General features: G+C 41.9%; 1 protein-coding gene and 1 pseudogene across 5 annotated transcripts in view; one reads left to right on the forward strand and one right to left on the reverse strand.

Moving 5' to 3' along the window:
* The window catches only part of TMC7 (transmembrane channel like 7), a 53,156-nt gene that overhangs the window by 5,317 nt on the left and 30,349 nt on the right, over positions 1-17,490 (reverse strand). For all 4 annotated transcript variants that reach the window (XM_082430998.1, XM_082430997.1, XM_082430999.1 and 1 more), the window contains 7 exons: positions 15,183-15,330; positions 13,970-14,143; positions 12,566-12,723; positions 8,143-8,260; positions 7,741-7,838; positions 5,896-6,082; positions 3,374-3,504 (listed from right to left, as the gene is read on the reverse strand). In XM_082430998.1, coding sequence (XP_082287124.1) covers positions 3,374-3,504; positions 5,896-6,082; positions 7,741-7,838; positions 8,143-8,260; positions 12,566-12,723; positions 13,970-14,143; positions 15,183-15,330 — 1,014 coding nt within the window. The remainder of the gene's footprint in view (positions 1-3,373; positions 3,505-5,895; positions 6,083-7,740; positions 7,839-8,142; positions 8,261-12,565; positions 12,724-13,969; positions 14,144-15,182; positions 15,331-17,490) is intronic.
* LOC309645662 (mitochondrial fission factor pseudogene) lies at positions 8,269-11,925 on the forward strand (annotated as a pseudogene). Its single transcript has one exon. The product of its transcript is annotated as a mitochondrial fission factor pseudogene (transcript).

Genomic DNA, 17,490 nt, shown 5'->3' on the forward strand with positions numbered 1-17,490 from the left:
ATCTCATCAAGTCTCTAGACCTGACTTTCAATTTATAGGAAATTCAGGACAGAAGGTCAAGTTTAAAAATAAGAGTTACCACATGATCCTGCAATCCCACTCCTGGGCATATACCTGGAGAAAACTCTAATTCAAAAAGAGACATGCACACCCATGTTCATAGCAGTACTATTTACAGTAGCCAGGACATGGAAGCAATCTAAGTATACATCAACAGATGAATGGATAGGAAGATGTGTGTGTGTGCGTGCACACACACACACACACACACACACACACACACACACACAAACAATGGAATATTACTCAGCCATAAAAAAGAATGAAATAATGCCATTTGCAGCAACATGGATGGACGTAGAGATTATCATACTAAGTGAAGTAAGCCAGACAGAGAAAGACAAATATCATATGATATTGCTTATATGTGGAATCTAAAAGAAGATACAAATGAACTTATTTACAAAACAGAAATAGACCCACAGACATAGAAAACTAACTTATGGTTACCAAAGAGGAAGGCCGGGGGGTAGGGATAAATTAGGAGTTTGAGATACACACTACTATATGTAAAACAGGTAACCAACAAGGACCTACTGTATAGCACAGGGAACTATACTCAATATTTTGTAATAACCTAAAAGGGAAAAGAATGTGAAAAAGAAAAAACCATATATATATGGCTGAATCACTTTGCTGTACACCTGAAACTAACACAACATTGTAAATCAACTATACTTCAAAAAGAAAAAAGAACCTGTTACTTGAAGATAGCTACTCTGGTGATATTTTAGAACAACAATAAATTGAGCACCAGAAATTTAAAAAAGAAGAAGGTCAAGTTAAATGACACTGTGAGAAAGCAATCAGACAACTCCAGAATGTGGGGACTCTGCCCTTCAGTCTCTTAATTTAGTGGTGAGGAAACTGAAGAATCAGAGACTAAGGAGACATCGCAACCGAAAGTAATGAGTAAAACTTGAAAGATCTTCATTTAAAAAATAAAGCTATAGGGGCTTCCCTGGTGGTGCAGTGGTTAAGAATCCGCCTGCCAACGCAGGGGACACGGGTTCGAGCCCTGGTCCGGAAAGATCCCACATGCCACGGAGCAACTAAGCCCACGTGCCACAACTACTGAAGCCCGCGCACCTAGAGCCCATGCTCCGCAACAAGAGAAGCCACTGCGATGAAGAGTAGATCCCGCTCGCCACAACTAGAGAAAGCCCACGCACAGCAACAAAGTCCCAACACAGTCAAAAATAAAAATAAATAATTTAAAAATAAAAATAAAAATAAAAAAATAAAGCTATAAAAGACTATCTTGGGACTGGAGAAATTTGAAAATGACAGGAATATGATACTGGCATTAATTTTCTTAGATGTGATAATGTTATTGTGGATATATAGAAAGAAGAATGTCCTTATTTTTAGGAACTGCACGTTCAAGTATTTAGGAATGAAATGTCATGATGCCTACAACTTAATTTCAAATGGTTCATCATCACGCACACAAAAAACGTATGTATATACAGAGAGAAAACAAACGGAGCAGAATGTTAACAGCTGGGACAGCCAGGTAAAGGGTATATAAGTTTTCATTGTTGCTTTTTTCAACTTTTCTATAGATTTAAAATTTTTCAAAATAAAAAGTAGGGAAAAATAAAATTACAATGGAAAAAATTAAATTAAGGCTTACAAGAATTGCCTACATTCTTATCATAAAGTTCTGTGTAGGAAATTTTCCACTGCAGCTCTATTTTAGGGATAAAAATAGATTCCTGGAAACAACCTAAATGTTGTTTAAGGAAATGGATGAACAATTTATGATCCATTCATACAACAGAATAAAGAACCACTGAGAGAGAGACAAACACATATAGATATGACTGTCTTAGACAGAAACTAAGTAGTTAGGAAATAGAATTGGAGAATGAATTTCCACCATATACTCTTTTATACTTTTTGAGTTCTGTTCCATGAGAATGTATTTCTTACTAAAAAAGTCAAAGCTAAAAATTAATTTTAAAAGAATGAGAGCTCTCTATGTGCTGGCCTGGAAAAGGGCACAATATAAAGTGAAAAAAAAAAAATTAAGCTGCCAAACAGTATTATTCCATATGCATTAAAAATACATTTTTCCTAATAAATTTCTGGAAGGGTTCATAAAATGTTAACAGTGGTTTACCTCTTAGAGTAGGACTAAGAGCTGAGAACGAGGAGCAATATTTTCTCTTTAAGTTATACCCTTTTCTGTACTGAATTTTTCAGTATATGTAACATACTACTATTACAATAAAAATATATAGACTCAATTTAGTTTAAAAAATAATAAAACCTGAGAGAGGAATTCAAAGTTCTAGACTTTTCATTTAAAGATTAAGAAATGGAAAAAAATAATATAAAATAAAATAAAGATGAAGAAATGGAATTCCATGAGACTGTAAGTCAAGGGTTGGCAAACTATAGCCCACAGGCCAAATCTGGCCCACAGCCTTTTTTTTTTTTTTTTTTTTTAAATATTCATTTAGTTGCACCCGGTCTTTATTGCCACATGTGGGTTCCTTAGCTGAGGCATGCATGTGGGATCTAGTTCCCTGACCAGGGATTGCACCTGGGCCCCCTGCATTGGGAGCGCAGAGTCTTATCCACTGCGCCACCAGGGAAGTCCCGAGCCTAATTTTTATAAATGAAGTTTTACTGGAACACAGTCATGCCTGTTAGTTTATATATCATCTATGGCCGCAACATAGATGATACATAAACAGTTGAGCTGAATAGTTGCTATAGAAACCATATGGCCCACAAAACCTAAATCATTTACTCTCTTTCCAGCCTCTGGTATAAATGGTTAGAACACTAGGGAGTGGCATCGCTGGGATTTGAACCCTCAACTTCCCGTCCTCAGGACTGAGCATTTCTGCTCTCTCCAAATTCCACACTAGACACTACATTCCTTGTGCCATGTCTGAATTGTCTTTATACCCCTAGCAGCTAGCACAGTGCTTGGCAATAGAAGACACTCCAAGTCTTCTCAATGACCATGTATTATCCTCATAATCAGAAACAAAGAAACAATCCCAAAGGGGACTAGAAGAGAGATACTAGGAAAAGGGATCTGGGTAGAATAGAGCCAACCGACACTCTCAAACACAGTGAGAACCCTGCAAGCCCAAGTTCAGAAGTGACCCAAGATATTCCAGCATCCAGAGGGAGATTCCGAAACAAAGGTGGGCCTGGCAGAGCCAGGAGTGACTTACTGACCTCTGCGGGTGGAGCACTGTGAGGAAAGCCAATAAAGAATGTAATGAAGCCTTGAACATAAAAGACGGACATGTCAAGGAGGGAATGTTCTAGAAGACAAAGTCATATTTACCGTGTCATGCTGATTGTCAGAGGTATTATTGCCAAGCACAGCCCAATCAGCAACACCAACAGGAAGAAGAAATTAGAATTAGATGCTCTGAACTGCCTCGGAGAGGGTCTGCAGGTGTAAAGAAGACTTATCTAAGGGGAGAGGAAGAAAGAGGAAAAATTAAGAGCACAGCTTCCTTGAGGATAAATGAGCACAGTCATGTATGACAGAATGTAAATCGGTATATCTTTCTAGAGTAGTCAGCAGTATAGACCAAAATTTTAAAAATGGGTCAAAAAATAAGTATATGGGGCTTCCCTGGTGGCGCAGTGGTTGAGAGTCTGCCTGCCAATGCAGGAGACACGGGTTCGAGCCCTGGTCTGGGAGGATCCCACATGCCACGGAGCAACTAGGCCCGTGAGCCACAATTACTGAGCCTGCGCGTCTGGAGCCTGTGCCCCGCAACACGAGAGGCCGCGGCGGTGAGAGGCCCGCGCACCGCGATGAAGAGTGGCCCCCGCTTGCCGCAACTGGAGAGAGCCCTCGCACAGAAACGAAGGCCCAACACAGCCAAAAATGGATGGATAAATAAATAAATAAATTAAAAAAAAAAAAAAAAAGAAGTAACAGAACTAGAATCTGGCAGGCCATTGTATGGACTTTGCCTTTAAAAAAAAAATAAATAAATAAGTATATGGATATTTACTGCTACAGTTGTTAATAACAGGGAATAACTGAAAGCAACCTAAGTAGCTACCTAAGGGGTTCCTTAAAGGTTAAAGTGCATCGACACAATGGAAAACCACATAGCCCTTAGAAAAGCTTTACATCCTACACGGCACTGTGAAATGAAAAGGGTAGATTCCAAAACTCTGTACGGTATGATCTTGTTTAAGTTTTTTTTTAGTATTTTTTTAACATTTTACTGTAAATTTCTTTCTTTTTTTAGCTTTATTGAGGTATAATTGACAAATAAAATGGTAAGATACTTAAGAGCGTACAATGTGATGATCTGGAAGAATTCGAAAAGTATTTATTCTCTACAGGGGTTTAAATATGTACTAAATATATATACACCAAAACAGGAGATATTTGTTTGAATTTTACAAGCATATGTATTTTTCCTATATATTAAAAATAAATATTTCCATTGAGAGAAAAAAGACTTGAAGGAGAAATCAGGTGGGGACAGGGAGAGGGGTACAGTAACAGGCACCCAATTCCTCCTTAATATTCTAGAAAGCTACAGCCTCGGGAAGGGGCATCAAGCTCCTGTGACTGCAGCAGCTGGAACATCTTGTGAGCCGAGGGCACTGAGCACCAGGGACACTTGGTGTCCTCTTAGGGTGTCTGGGGGCAGGTGGCCAGTCAGACTGGGGTGTCAGAACTCAGTCCAGTGCCTGTGACCCATTCCATTACCCCTACGCTGTCTTTACTGGGCTACACGCTAGGAGACCACTGCCTAACATATTTTCTGGAAGAAGAACAAGTTCCTCTGAGCTTTCTCGCATCCATGTCTCCTTTGGTGACTTCAGCCAATTTAAGTTTCCAAATGAAAGCATCAGAACATTCTTCAAAGGCCAGAACACCCAGGTAGAAAGTATGACCCAATTCAAGGCCCTGCCTACTGGATTAAGAGCTTAGGCTCTGGAGTGAGGTAAACCTGGGCTCAAATTCCAGGAGTCATTTATAAGCTGTGTGAGCTTGGACCAGTTACTTAACCTCTCTAAACTTCAGCTTCCTAATTTATAAAATATGGTTACTAGCAGTGCCTGCTTCAAAGGGTGTGTGTAAGCGTTACATGATAATCTATGTAAAGTGTTCAGCAGAGCGGAGGTACACAGTATTGTTATCATCTGTTATTATCGTTGTCATTATTATTACTACTATTATTACTTCCATTTATGAATCCTCAGGGCTTGGCATAATAGGTGATCAATAATGTCGGGGGTTATTAACAGAGGCTACCTCTGGAAGAAGGGATGGAATACATATCTGTATTGTTTAAATGTTTAATAGTGAGCATATATTGCCTCTACAATAAAGAAAAAGTTTGGTTAACAAGCCCAGATAAGTTAGTCCGCTATAGAGCTACTTCACCCATTAAGCACTTAGTTCAGGTACAATGCCTAGGGCCTGTGAGCTGTTTGAGGAGCTACACAAATAATTGAGAACTGAAAATAAATGCACCAGCTCCAAAATCCAAACAGGAAACTACAAAACTTTAGTTAATAAACCTTTTGTTAAACATCACCAAAATGAACCACTGTCAACTGATAGATCAATTGCAACGCAACTCTCAGTTACATACAAAAAACATTTAAATCACAGGAGCAAAATCATTCTTAACAAAACTCTCAAAATGATAAAAATGTGAAAATCCATTCAGTCTTTTTTCCAGAATAAAAATATGTATCAAATAAGGGATGCAGTTTTGATACATCTGATGGGATGTGGGTGGGCTCCAAGCATATGTGTGCCGAATGTCTTGCAAGGTCAAGGATGGTCTCGGTTACTGACCCCTCAACCCCACCTCTCCTTACCTCCTTCACGTAAAAGATGATAATGAACTTCAACGTTGCAACTGCAGGAAGAAGGGGTGAGAAGAAGGCTCCCATCCAGCAAATGGTTTGCCCATAAACGATCCCTAGAACATTTTCAGGGATAGCAAACTCCTGCTGTCCCCAGCACCGAAACAGCTTCCAAGAGGAACAGTAGGTCACCAGGAACCTGGAGACAAACAGGACCATTTACCACCAGGACTACAGTGTCTGCCAAGGCCACAGAACCACATCCACAAAATTAGGGCTGTTTCCACACATAACTTCTCATGGAAACTGGTTAGTCATATGTCTAGAAGATGCAGAATATAGTGAACTCTGGAATCATTAACACCAGGGTCCGAGTCTCAGATCTACACTTTATCAGCCAAATCACGTTAGATAAGGCTCATTTTTCTCATCTGGAATGTGAGGGGATAATAGTACAGCCTACCTCACTGCGTTCTAGTTGACAGTAAATGACACGGGCAGTCTCTGTGCTCTAGTTTGCCACTCAATCCAAAAAGTATTGAGCTATTGTGCATCCACACACAAAATGGCTTACGAGGACCCTACCACCTTGCGTGCTACTCCCTGGAATCCTAGAAGCTTTCTACAAAAACCCTAGGACCAGGGGCCTGAGATAAACACACATAGTTGTTCACTGTAGCACTACCACATATTAGCAAAAATACTGGGAACAACCAAATGCCCATCAGTAGGGGCTGCATCGACAAATCAGAAGCCATGGGTACAGTGGAATAGCATACAGTCCTTAAAACGAGAGAGGAAAATCCACGTGCCTTGACAGGGAAAGTTGTTCATGGTAGTTTGTTCGTATGGGGGAGAAAACGCAAGCTGCGGACCCATGTGGATGTACCATGATCCCACTTGCGGGGTAAAAAAGAACACTTCAAGCAAGACTGTGAGTCTACTTACACATGTATTTATGCAAATGTGTGTTCTTATTGTTAAGAACTGCTGGATCTACCCCAAAGTGTTAACAATGGTCACCTCCGTGGAGTGGGGTGGGATTGGGAAGTAGGGGTAAGGTAACAAAAGACAACTCTCACTATTCTCCGGATTTCTGTATTTATTTAAGTTTAAATATTAAAAAACTTTAATACGCACATATTCACATCATATTTGTGTAATTTTTTAAAAGGACAGTTTCTTTTTTAATGTTTACTTTTAAGGGCTTACTGGACTTCTGGCATGTACCAGGAGAATTTGTACATGTGGGTAAAAAAGTGATTAAGTGAACAGGGTTTCACTTAAGGCTCAAGGACATGCTGAGAATAATTTTTTTTTTTTTAATGACAGCAAAGTAATGATAATCCTGATGGTGACAGTTAATGTTTTGTTGAGTTCTGTGGCATGGAGTGTTCTTAGTACTTTTATCTGCATTTTGTCATTTAATCCTCACAACAGTGCTATGAGGTGGGCACTGCTACTATTCCCATTTCACAGGTAGGAAAACAGGCACAGAGCTTAAATAATTTGCCCTCAGTCACATGACTAGGAAGCGGCAGTGCTGGGTCTTGAACCCAGACTAGGAAATGTGGTATCCACTGCAGCCCAGAGGGGCTGGCAAGATGTCACCCCACGGCAGCCCCGCGGAAAGCAGCACCATTTCTGCTTCGTGCTGCCTTTCAATGGGGCACATCATGGACCAGGGGGAGGTGATGGCCTGGAGCTTTTTCAAAGTCACCAATGGCTGTCAGTGGTTCCCAGGATGCGGAATCATCCAGCACTTTGTGAAGAGCAGCTGTGATGGGAGCCTGTGGTGGGGATGAGGGAAAGGGTGAGGGGGTAGGGGGAGATAAGAGGGGTACCCCTCACACTTACTTTCTAGGAAAATCCACAAAGAGTGTCACAGCCAAGATGATGATGAGGTCAAAGATCATCAGCTTGTACATTTCCTGCCCAACTTGGGTCTCCCAGCACTGAAACCCAGAGAGAAATGAGCCTGACTTGGAGCAGAAAAAGCCAGGTTCTCCCAATGCCATTTCCAGCCCCCGATCCTGCTGCCTCTGGAAGGCATCAGCCGATGCTCCTCTGAGCTCCAGCACAGACTGTGGTTTTCAAGCCCTTAGAATTAGAAGTGCCTGGTGTGCCAGACTCTGCTACACAGCAGGAATGAGGATCAATTGGGATTCAAACCCTTGGCTTCACGGGCTGTTCTCTCGACCCCAATGCTACTACCCCCAAGTGACCCGCCGAGCAGGACGCCCATCCCCGCGGCCTCACCGGGTAGAGTTTCTGGTTGTAGCCGCAGAGCTCACACGAGTAGTTATCGCAGGACGTAATCTCGGAGCCCAGAGTGAACACCAACACACAGATGGTGGCCAGCCGCATAAAGACACACCTGCAGGGAAGAGGGTAGGAGGGAGGATGGGTAGAGGAGGGCTCAGGGCAGGCGGGCCCCTTGGAACCCGGCTGGGGTGCAGAGAAGCTGCCTTTCTTAACAGCAAACCCACAAATGGGCACAGAGTTTCTGTTTGGGATGATGAGCAAGTTCTGGAACCAAACAGTGGCAATGGTGGCACAACACGGAGCACGTACATAACGCCACTGAATTGTACACTTAAAAGTGACTAAGATGGTAGATTTCATGTTATATGTATTTTACCACAATATTTTTTAAATGGCAGAGGAAAAAAAAACAGATCAGAAAGCTGGGAACTCCTGAATCCATGATGACATAGCCACGCCGAGAACAATTCCTGGAAAGAACTAATTGAATCTTCTAAGTATCAGCTTTGAGAGATGGCTGATATATTGAGAAGTGAAAAAAATACACTGCAGAGTTTCACGTAGATACAATCCTATTTTTAAAAGAAAACAAAACATGTGAAGTTTGGCAGGAACAACAGGAACCGTGCAGATGAGGGCTGCTGGGGGAAAATGGATTCAAGAGAGGAGGGCAGAGGGCTCATGTTTTTTTTAACTGATGAGGATGATTATAATTTTTGTGACTTTCTGTTTGAATTTTAAAAAAAAATCCCACAAGGACTCAGAGGCAAAGAATATACAAATCAATTTTCACTGCAAAGTAAAGGAGCTGTTACAGTGGAGGATTACTGGACTGAATGTCAATATTATGACATAGTATGAGTGTGTTTCGTGTTTGGTAATTGCAATCATTGTTGCTTTTGTTGTGGTCATCCATTTACAATGCTTGGTGTCAGTCTATTTATCTCTTGTGAAAATAAAATACAGTGTGTGTGTGTGAAAAACAAAACAAAACAAAACAAAACTTCATGGCCCCTGGGGATAATTTAACAGAGAACGAAGGAGCCTAAATCCTGAGACAGGGGGATTCCAGTACCAGCTCTGTAATGACTACCTCTGAACATCTCTTAAGAATGATTAAAAATAACCAACTTTGTTTAAAAAAAAAAAAAGATGCTTCATCTATTGTTTGGTTTGTAATTAAAAAAATAAACGATATAGAAACATTAAAAAGTGTGTGGGTAGGGGAGCAAACCCACACCAGCCACCTGACATGCTGTGCCTCCCTCGGGGCGGACGTGAGTACCTAGCACCACCGAAGAGGTTTCCATAACTAAAAACTGAAACGGAATCTAATAAAAAGTCTGAATCTACATTTGCGGAGGGATACAGGAAAACAAAAGACACCATGAGGAAACAATGGACTAAATCCAAAGTAGAGAACATTCTATAGGACAAACACCTCAGCTTCTCCCACAAATCAATAGCATAATACAATGGGGGAATTCTTGAAAGAATAAAGGGGACTTAAGAGGCATAACAACCCAACACAGCATGCGGCCTTTCTTTGGATCTTGGTTTGAATAAACCAACCATAGAAAGCCCTCTGCAACTCCATCAGGGGACTGACTTAATTCTGTGAGGCGTGATGACAATTATGTTTAAAAAGAAAAGTTCTTGTCACTTAGAGATATACTGAGCTGTTTACAGGTGAAATGACACGTTGCCTGAGATTTGCTGAAAATAATCCAGCAGAGTGGGGGGGACCGCATGAAACAAGACTAGCAAAACGTTGGTAAATAGTTGAAACTAAGTAATGGGCACACATGGGGGTTCACTATACTGTCCTGTTTGAAAATTTCCAAAATAAAAAGATTTGTTTAAACAAAGATGCAAATGCCATCATCTGAGGCTTTTGAGAAGCAGACAGAAAACATTCCAGGGTCACAAAGTCCCCACCTGGTCCTCCTTAACTCATGTGTGTTAACTCCCCGGGCCCAGCTTGACACCTGCCATTTCTTTATTTTTTATTTTATTTTTTTAGGAAACTGAATATTTGTTTAGTATGAGAAGAGACATTACAACAAATTATAAAGAGTCAGTGGTAACCCGCTGCGGGCCTCTCAGGCCGGTGATCTGCCCACGCGCCTCCATGAGCTTGGTCCACGGCCTCTGACAGCGCCCACCCAAGCGCCCCGGGAGCCGGCGGGCAGCAGTCCTCGCCGGGGACCCTCCAGCGGGCCCAGGGGGACAAACGTGGCTCTAAATCCAGCACGTGCATACTGAAGCAAGTGAAAGGATTTAATACGAAGCACAGAAGCAGATAATGCCAAAAAGCAAGCAGTAGTCGGTACACATTTAGTGAGTGGGGTAGCATTTCCTTCTCCCACTGCTGCTGAGACGGCGGAAATCAGTCGAGCTCAGTATGAAATGGAATACACCGAAGGTATTATTAGTCAGAGAATGAGGGTTTCGGAAAAATTAAAGGTAGCGCCACCAAATGCTGACCTGGAACAAGGATTCCAAGAAGGAGTTTCAAATGTTAGTGTGATTACGCAGGTTCCAGAGAGAATTGTTGTAGCAGGAAATAATGAAGACATTCCATTTTCAAGTCCAGCAGATCTTGACCTTATACAGTCAACTCCCTTCAAACCTCTGGCACTAAAAACACCACCTCGTGTGCTTACGCTAAGTGAAAGACCACTAGATTTTCTGGATTTAGAAAGACCGCCTCCAACCCTTCAAAATGAAGAAATCCATGCAGTTGGCAGGCTAAAAAGAGAGCGCTCTATGAGTGAAAAGGCTGTTTGCCAAAGTGGACAGCTGGCCAGGACTGACTCCATGTATGGCATTTCAAATACAGATACAACCATTGAAGGAACCTCAGATGACATGACGGTTGTAGATGCAGCTTCATTAAGATGAAAGATAATCAAACTAAATAGACGTCTACAACTTCTGGAAGAGGCGAACAAAGAACGTGCTAAAAGAGAAATGGTCACGTATTCAATTTCTGTAGCATTCTGGCTGCCTAACAGCTGGCTCTGGTTTCGCCGCTAGAGGTAACCTCAACTCTCAAAAATACTGTCTCAACAGCTGGAAATATAAAGAATTTGCAAACGTCTTTGTTTCTGTCTTTGCGTTGTATGCCGTTTTACAGTCCACACCCTGAAAATGTATTTCTCCCAGAAAGGAGGTGGGGAAAGACTTATATTTGCAGAAGTAAAGGTATATTCTGTCACTTGACTGTATATAGTTTTAACCAGTTTTGCCATAACACCTACTTAAAATTCTCCCTTTGCATGTTTTGTAAATAGGATCTAGTTTGTTTTGGTTTTTTTTTAAGGAAATTTTTTGCCTCATCAATCTGCACAGCTAATTCTATGAACGGGAGAGAAAAAAGTGTATAGAAAATGGATTTAGAGAAGTGTCTGTAAAGGAAAAATAATACTTTATTTTGTCCTGTTTCTCAAACACTGTTAGATTAAACCGTTTAGTTAATAGACATTTTTGCATCCACATTTCAACATTAACACTACTTAAGTCATGGTCTGGTGTCAGATTTAATAAACTCAAGCCACCTCATGTTTCATGATCACCTTCAATAAAATAATTCCTAACATTTTCAGCAGTTTATCTAAGATGTGGGCAAAATGTGCATTTTAATTTTTATTTTAGGTTTGCAGATGGTTTCCTATAAAGTACATTTTTACTAAGTCCATGTGTGAATGATTTAAAAAACTACAGAATAAGGTACAAATGTAGTGTATTTAATAAACTGTCAACCAAAAAAAAAAAGAGTCAGTGGTAGCACACACAGTCGGTGACTGGGCCACATTTTTCTCAGCACTCACTCCAGCAAAAGTCTCAGGTTCCTACTGCAAGTTCCTACTGTAACTCTCCTCCCAAGGCCACGCATGGGCCTAGTGGGGTAGAAGTGTGAGGGAGTTAATGCCCCTGGGAGCCAGCCACCCTTAGGCAGGGGAGGACAAATACTTGTTGGAGGACAAACACTCCTGCATAGGAAAAGTATAAGATATTTTCCACGGAAACTCCCAGAGTTGTCCCATAGGACTGAGCCCCAGTTGCAACTTGCCAAATAACATACCCTTTATAAGGTGCCTTCCCTTCTCTCTCTCACTTCCTCACTCTCCTGCTTGTATACACTTGTCTTTCTAACATCTTCAGAGCAACATTTCTTCCAAGGGCCCCACCCTATGCCCTCAGCTGTCGATGTGCTAATACATGAAAAAAATATAGACACTCAAGTCAAAAAGATTTCCCTGCATGTGCAAACTCTGATTCATTCATGGGGGCTGTCTGAAGGCTGAAGAGGATTCTTGGCTCAGCAGGGAAAGGTATCACAATGGATTAGCAATGTCTGCCGTGGGCAGGGGAGGGGACAAGTGGTGACTTGCTTGGCACGTCTAGGCATTACCTAAGGATTGTCAGCCGGATCTCAAAGCCTGGGGAATAATCCTCATAGTGGATGATCTTGGCAAAGATTATTGGGGTGATAAAATTGGCCAGCGTGATCACAATAGAAGGCAGGTACAATATCAAGAGGTTCTCTCCAAAAACCATCTTGTCAATTTCCTATGAAGATAACAAAACTGGTCAGGAGTAGAATAATTTGCATCACAAATGAACTGACCTTAAAAGAACTCAACTATATGTATGTCAAGTCATATGCTGAACACCTTAAACTTATACAGTGTTGTATGCCAGTTATATTTCATTAGAAGTGTAAGGGAGAAAAAAAACCCAAACATGTTTAGCAAACAAAACAAAACATTTGTTTCGTTCAACATGGCACCTAAAACGAAGCCATCTCCTTCCTTGGGTGTTCAAACAGAGGAACCATGATCTAGTACCATACTAGAAGAAAACTGAGCTCTACTGGATTTATTAAGGTGAAATATAAAAAATCCATGTATTCTGTATCAATGGGCAATTTAAAGCATTTTCAAGGCTGAACTAATTGACTTGGAAGAGCCATTCTCTCCTTCTTTCATAATAATACACTACTTAGTCACATATATGGCTATCTAAGATAAAACTAAATTTCCTAGGTAATTTGACTGTCTTCCTAGGTAAATGGCTCTCTGACTAAATTCTGGCCAAAGGGATGTAAGAGGAAGTGTTAAGTGCAACCTCCAGGTCCTGCCCTTGAAGGGAAGGGGTGTGCTCTCCTCATCTCCTTCACTTCCTTCCCATCGGCTAGAATGTGAATGTGGTGAGCTACCCGGTGCCACACAGAAGAAGACCACATGCTAAGGATGGCAGAGCTACAAGATGGAAGGAACCTGGGCCCCTGATGATTGATTTCATGAAGCAGAGCCACTAGACCAACCTGGATTTTTCTTTCTTTCTTTTTTTCTTAATTTGTTTTGGCTGTGCTGTGGGACGCGGGATCTTAATTCCCCAACCAGGGATTGAATCCGCGCCCTCTGCAGTGGAAGCATGGAATCTCAACCACTGGACTGCCAGGGAAGTCCCCAACTTGGATTTTTAAAACCATTGTTATTTTAGGTAAACTGAGGCCCCAGCTAGTAAGCTGTACAGTTGGGGATTAAATCCAGGCAGTCCAGCCTGGATTTGAACATTGTAAACTCCAGAAGGAGGAGGTACCCCAAACACTCTATTTTGGATGCTTTTTTATTTCTATTGAAAGTAGAAACTAGTCACTCTGATTTTAGGTTCTCTGTCATATCAGCCAAACTTATATCCCCCTATGTAAAACAGAATGATGATAGTATCTACCTGAGAGGTTTGCAATACACTTAGCATACATAACGTCCAATGGGACTAAAAGTTAAATTGACTTTCACGGAGCACTTACTTTTTTCATGTGTTCTTGAGAGAATATAGTCGCTCTATAGATTGCATAAAAGCATGCCGCTAAAACGGCCAGCACGATACAGTTCAAAAACAGTCTCAAAGAGTAAATCCGTATCGTCTCTTCTGAGGTCCGTTCTGCTATTTTCTGCCGTATTCTTTCTTCCTCCAGATCTGCCTGAGAACAAAAGAAAGCTCATTTGTGAGCACTGGGATGAAGGGATATTTAGGGGTGGAAACGGTGACTCACCGTCATACTCTCCCTCTCGATCTTTAAAGTTTCCTAAATATTCATCTCCCCCAGGATACCCTCCTGGACCAAGCCCAACCAGTTTCCACGTCTCCTAAAGGCCTAAATGAAGGCAGACCTTCTATTTAAGACTGAAATTAGACTCCACAATAAATGTGAAAACAGAATTATAACCTATTCAGGACATTACCTATATGTTACTATTACCTATATGTTATTTCTTTAAACAAATAATACACTTCATTTGATTCCTTCCATCTCACTTCATTAAGCTTTCGGTATCATTGTCTCCTCCTCCTTTTTTGGGTAGGTTTGATCAAGATGCTATTTGTTACTCCTTTTCTCCTGATTAATTTGGAAATTCCGCTTTTGCATATTCTCTCCACTCCACCTTATTATCATAGCATTCTTAGTCCTATTTCTCCTGGTTTAAGAGACGTTTATGACAGGTTCTCATCAAGCAGAAAAATAACAGTACAAACCAACAAGGACATACTGTATAGGACAGGGAACTCTACTCAATATTCTGTGATAACCTGTATGAGAAAAGAATCTAAAAAAGAATGAATATATGTATATGTATAACTGAATCACTTTGCCACACACCTGACACTAACACAGTATGGTAAATCAACTATACCCCAGTAAAATTTAAAAAAAAAAAAAGAATAACAGTTTTCTTCAACTAGGATTAAAATAAGTTTTCTAAATTAAAACAAAAACAAAAACAAAAATTAGTACAAGGTGATGGGGGAGACGGGAAGATACCACCTCTTGTCCCAGCCCCAGTTCACCAGCTTCATGCTTGGGGCTAAGGTGATCAACCCCAGGAAGTGGTTCTCTGCAAAAAGCTCTTGAAAACTACATAGGGCTACGCAGCTAAGCACTGGGGACAGCCTGGCCCCCACCAGCTCCTTTGCAAGCTGTAACCCCGCCTCCCGCCAAGAGAAAACTGAGTGGCACTCACTCGGAGCTCGTAGCGCAGGCTGCTGTGCCTCAGGTCCGCCATGCCGCGGTTGGTGATGCAGAAGTCCCAGCCCGCAAAGATCTTGTTGCAGTAACTCTGGAAGTGTTCCTCGCTCCGGATCAGATTACTTTTGAACCCTTCCACCGACCTGACCCCAAAACACATTTATCGTTCTTATAAGAACAACAAAATACAGGCCCATGGATATGCTCTGTCTAAAATTAAAGTTACACATAGCTGCATCTTCCACCCATTTTGACATGCTTGGTCAAGTTTTGGATCGTTCTAAATATGTGGCAGCTAACCAGGCATCTCATTGTTGAAAATCACTTCCTTTCATCCATTCAATGGCTTCTTTCGCAGCTAGAATAAAATCCAAACTCTTTTAACACACCCTAGAGGTCCTACATGACCCTGCATGGCGCCATCTTTCCTCCCATAGGGCCACTCTGCTGTAATGACAAAGGCTTTTTTCCTATCCATAAACACACAAACCTCTCCTCCAGCCTCAGGGCCTTTGCACTTGCAGTTCCCTCTGCCCTCTCCTCTTCCCATGGCTGCCCCCTTCTTATCCCTCAGGTTTCACTCAAATATCCCCTCCACAGATCCCCCCCCATCCCATCTAAAGTTGTGACTCCTACTTCAAGTCAGTCTCTTTAATTTCCTTCACAGCAATAACCTAACCTCCAATCATCTCATTTATGTGTTTACTGCTTGTAGCCCCTTACCCTGACTAAATTTTAAACTCCTTGAGGGCAGGTACCCTGGCTGTCTTCCCACCTTTATATCCAGAATGCCTGGATATAAATATGGCCACTATCCAACTGATGGATAAATGCATGAATAAATGACTTAAATAGTAAAATAACCAAATAATTAGCGAGCACCTGTTTTGGTCAGATACAACTCTGTTGCACAAGTTCATAATCATTACTCATTCAAATGCTTTCCTGGAAAAAAATACACTCTGGCACTTGACATAAAAATGTCAAATGCCACACACTCTGTAGACAAACCAGGGTATTTTTAGGATTTGCTACTGAGTTGTGAAGACAATAGAAATGAAAGGAATTATAGCAATCAGTTGTTCTGCCAAAGGTTCACAGCAAAGAATTTATGTCAGAACCAGCTGGGGTGCTTTTCCAAAATGCAGACTCCCGGGTGATTTCATATCCTGAGATTTTTAATTCAGTAGGTCTCATGGCGGGGGGTGGTCCAGAAATATGCTATTTATAAAGCTCCATGGTGATTCGGAGGTCCCATTCCAATTGAATGGTCTGATTTAGACCAAACCTCCATTCTACATGTGAGAAAGCTAAGATCTAGAGAAGGGAAAAAGTATTTCCCTAGGTCCAAGGAGCTAGTGGCAGAACTGGGGCTAGTACGATGATGACGACGACGATGATGATGACGATGATGATTTTAATTTAATAAACGTCTAAGTGCCAGGCCCAGTACTAAGTTCTTCACCTGCCTTGTTTCAGTTAATCCTCCCAACAACCCTTCTAGGTGTGTGCATTTCACAGACAAAATGAGGCTCAGCGAGGTGAAGCCACATTTGAACCTTGGTCTCTTGACCCCTAAGTCCACCCTCTTTGCCACCCTGTAGCACTTCCTCCTCCCTGGGTAGGCCGCTCCCCATTACTTCACAGCCACCCTCCCTGCAGGCTTCCCCACAAAGCAGTCAAGGCCCAGAGGCGCAGGAGCTCGAGCAAGACCCGGAGGTGGCTTCACTGTTCAGCTGATAAAGCTTCTTCTTCAGGGCCCCTTCCAAGGCCCCAGGAGCGCCTCTAGCAATGTGTTCATACGGTCTTGTTTTGATTTTTTATCATTTACAAGAGATACTTTCATGTTCTTTGTCTTACAGAGGGCCCCTCCATACCGTCTACACTGCCGGTCCATAAAACTTGGATCTACCCTTGCCATGAGCACACAACAGCAAAGCCAGAACCCCAATCAACCAACATTTCTTTACCAAGCATCTCTCGGCCCTCAAAATGAGCCATTGCTCCTCTTGTCAGTATGCTGCCCGTTTCTGTGGGGGATGGACACACACCAGTTCATTTTCATCTCATAGATTCTGACTCAGGATACGAGTGCCCAGCTGGGCTCTGGGGTTTTCTCGGTGGTGGTGAACCCTGGTCTCCATGGAGGACAAACTCAGACGCCAAAACCCTGGTCTCTTCTACACCTGTGATAAGGAGCTTCACAGCCCCATGGCTTATAGCACGGCCCGGCTCTCACAGGCGCAGTGAAGTGGGTAAGAGAGGTGCCCATCCAAGCATTCCCCTTGGAGCAGAGACAGTAA

This window comes from Balaenoptera physalus, assembly GCF_965194825.1.
Source record: "Balaenoptera physalus genome assembly, chromosome: 16".
NCBI lineage: Eukaryota > Metazoa > Chordata > Mammalia > Artiodactyla > Balaenopteridae > Balaenoptera > Balaenoptera physalus.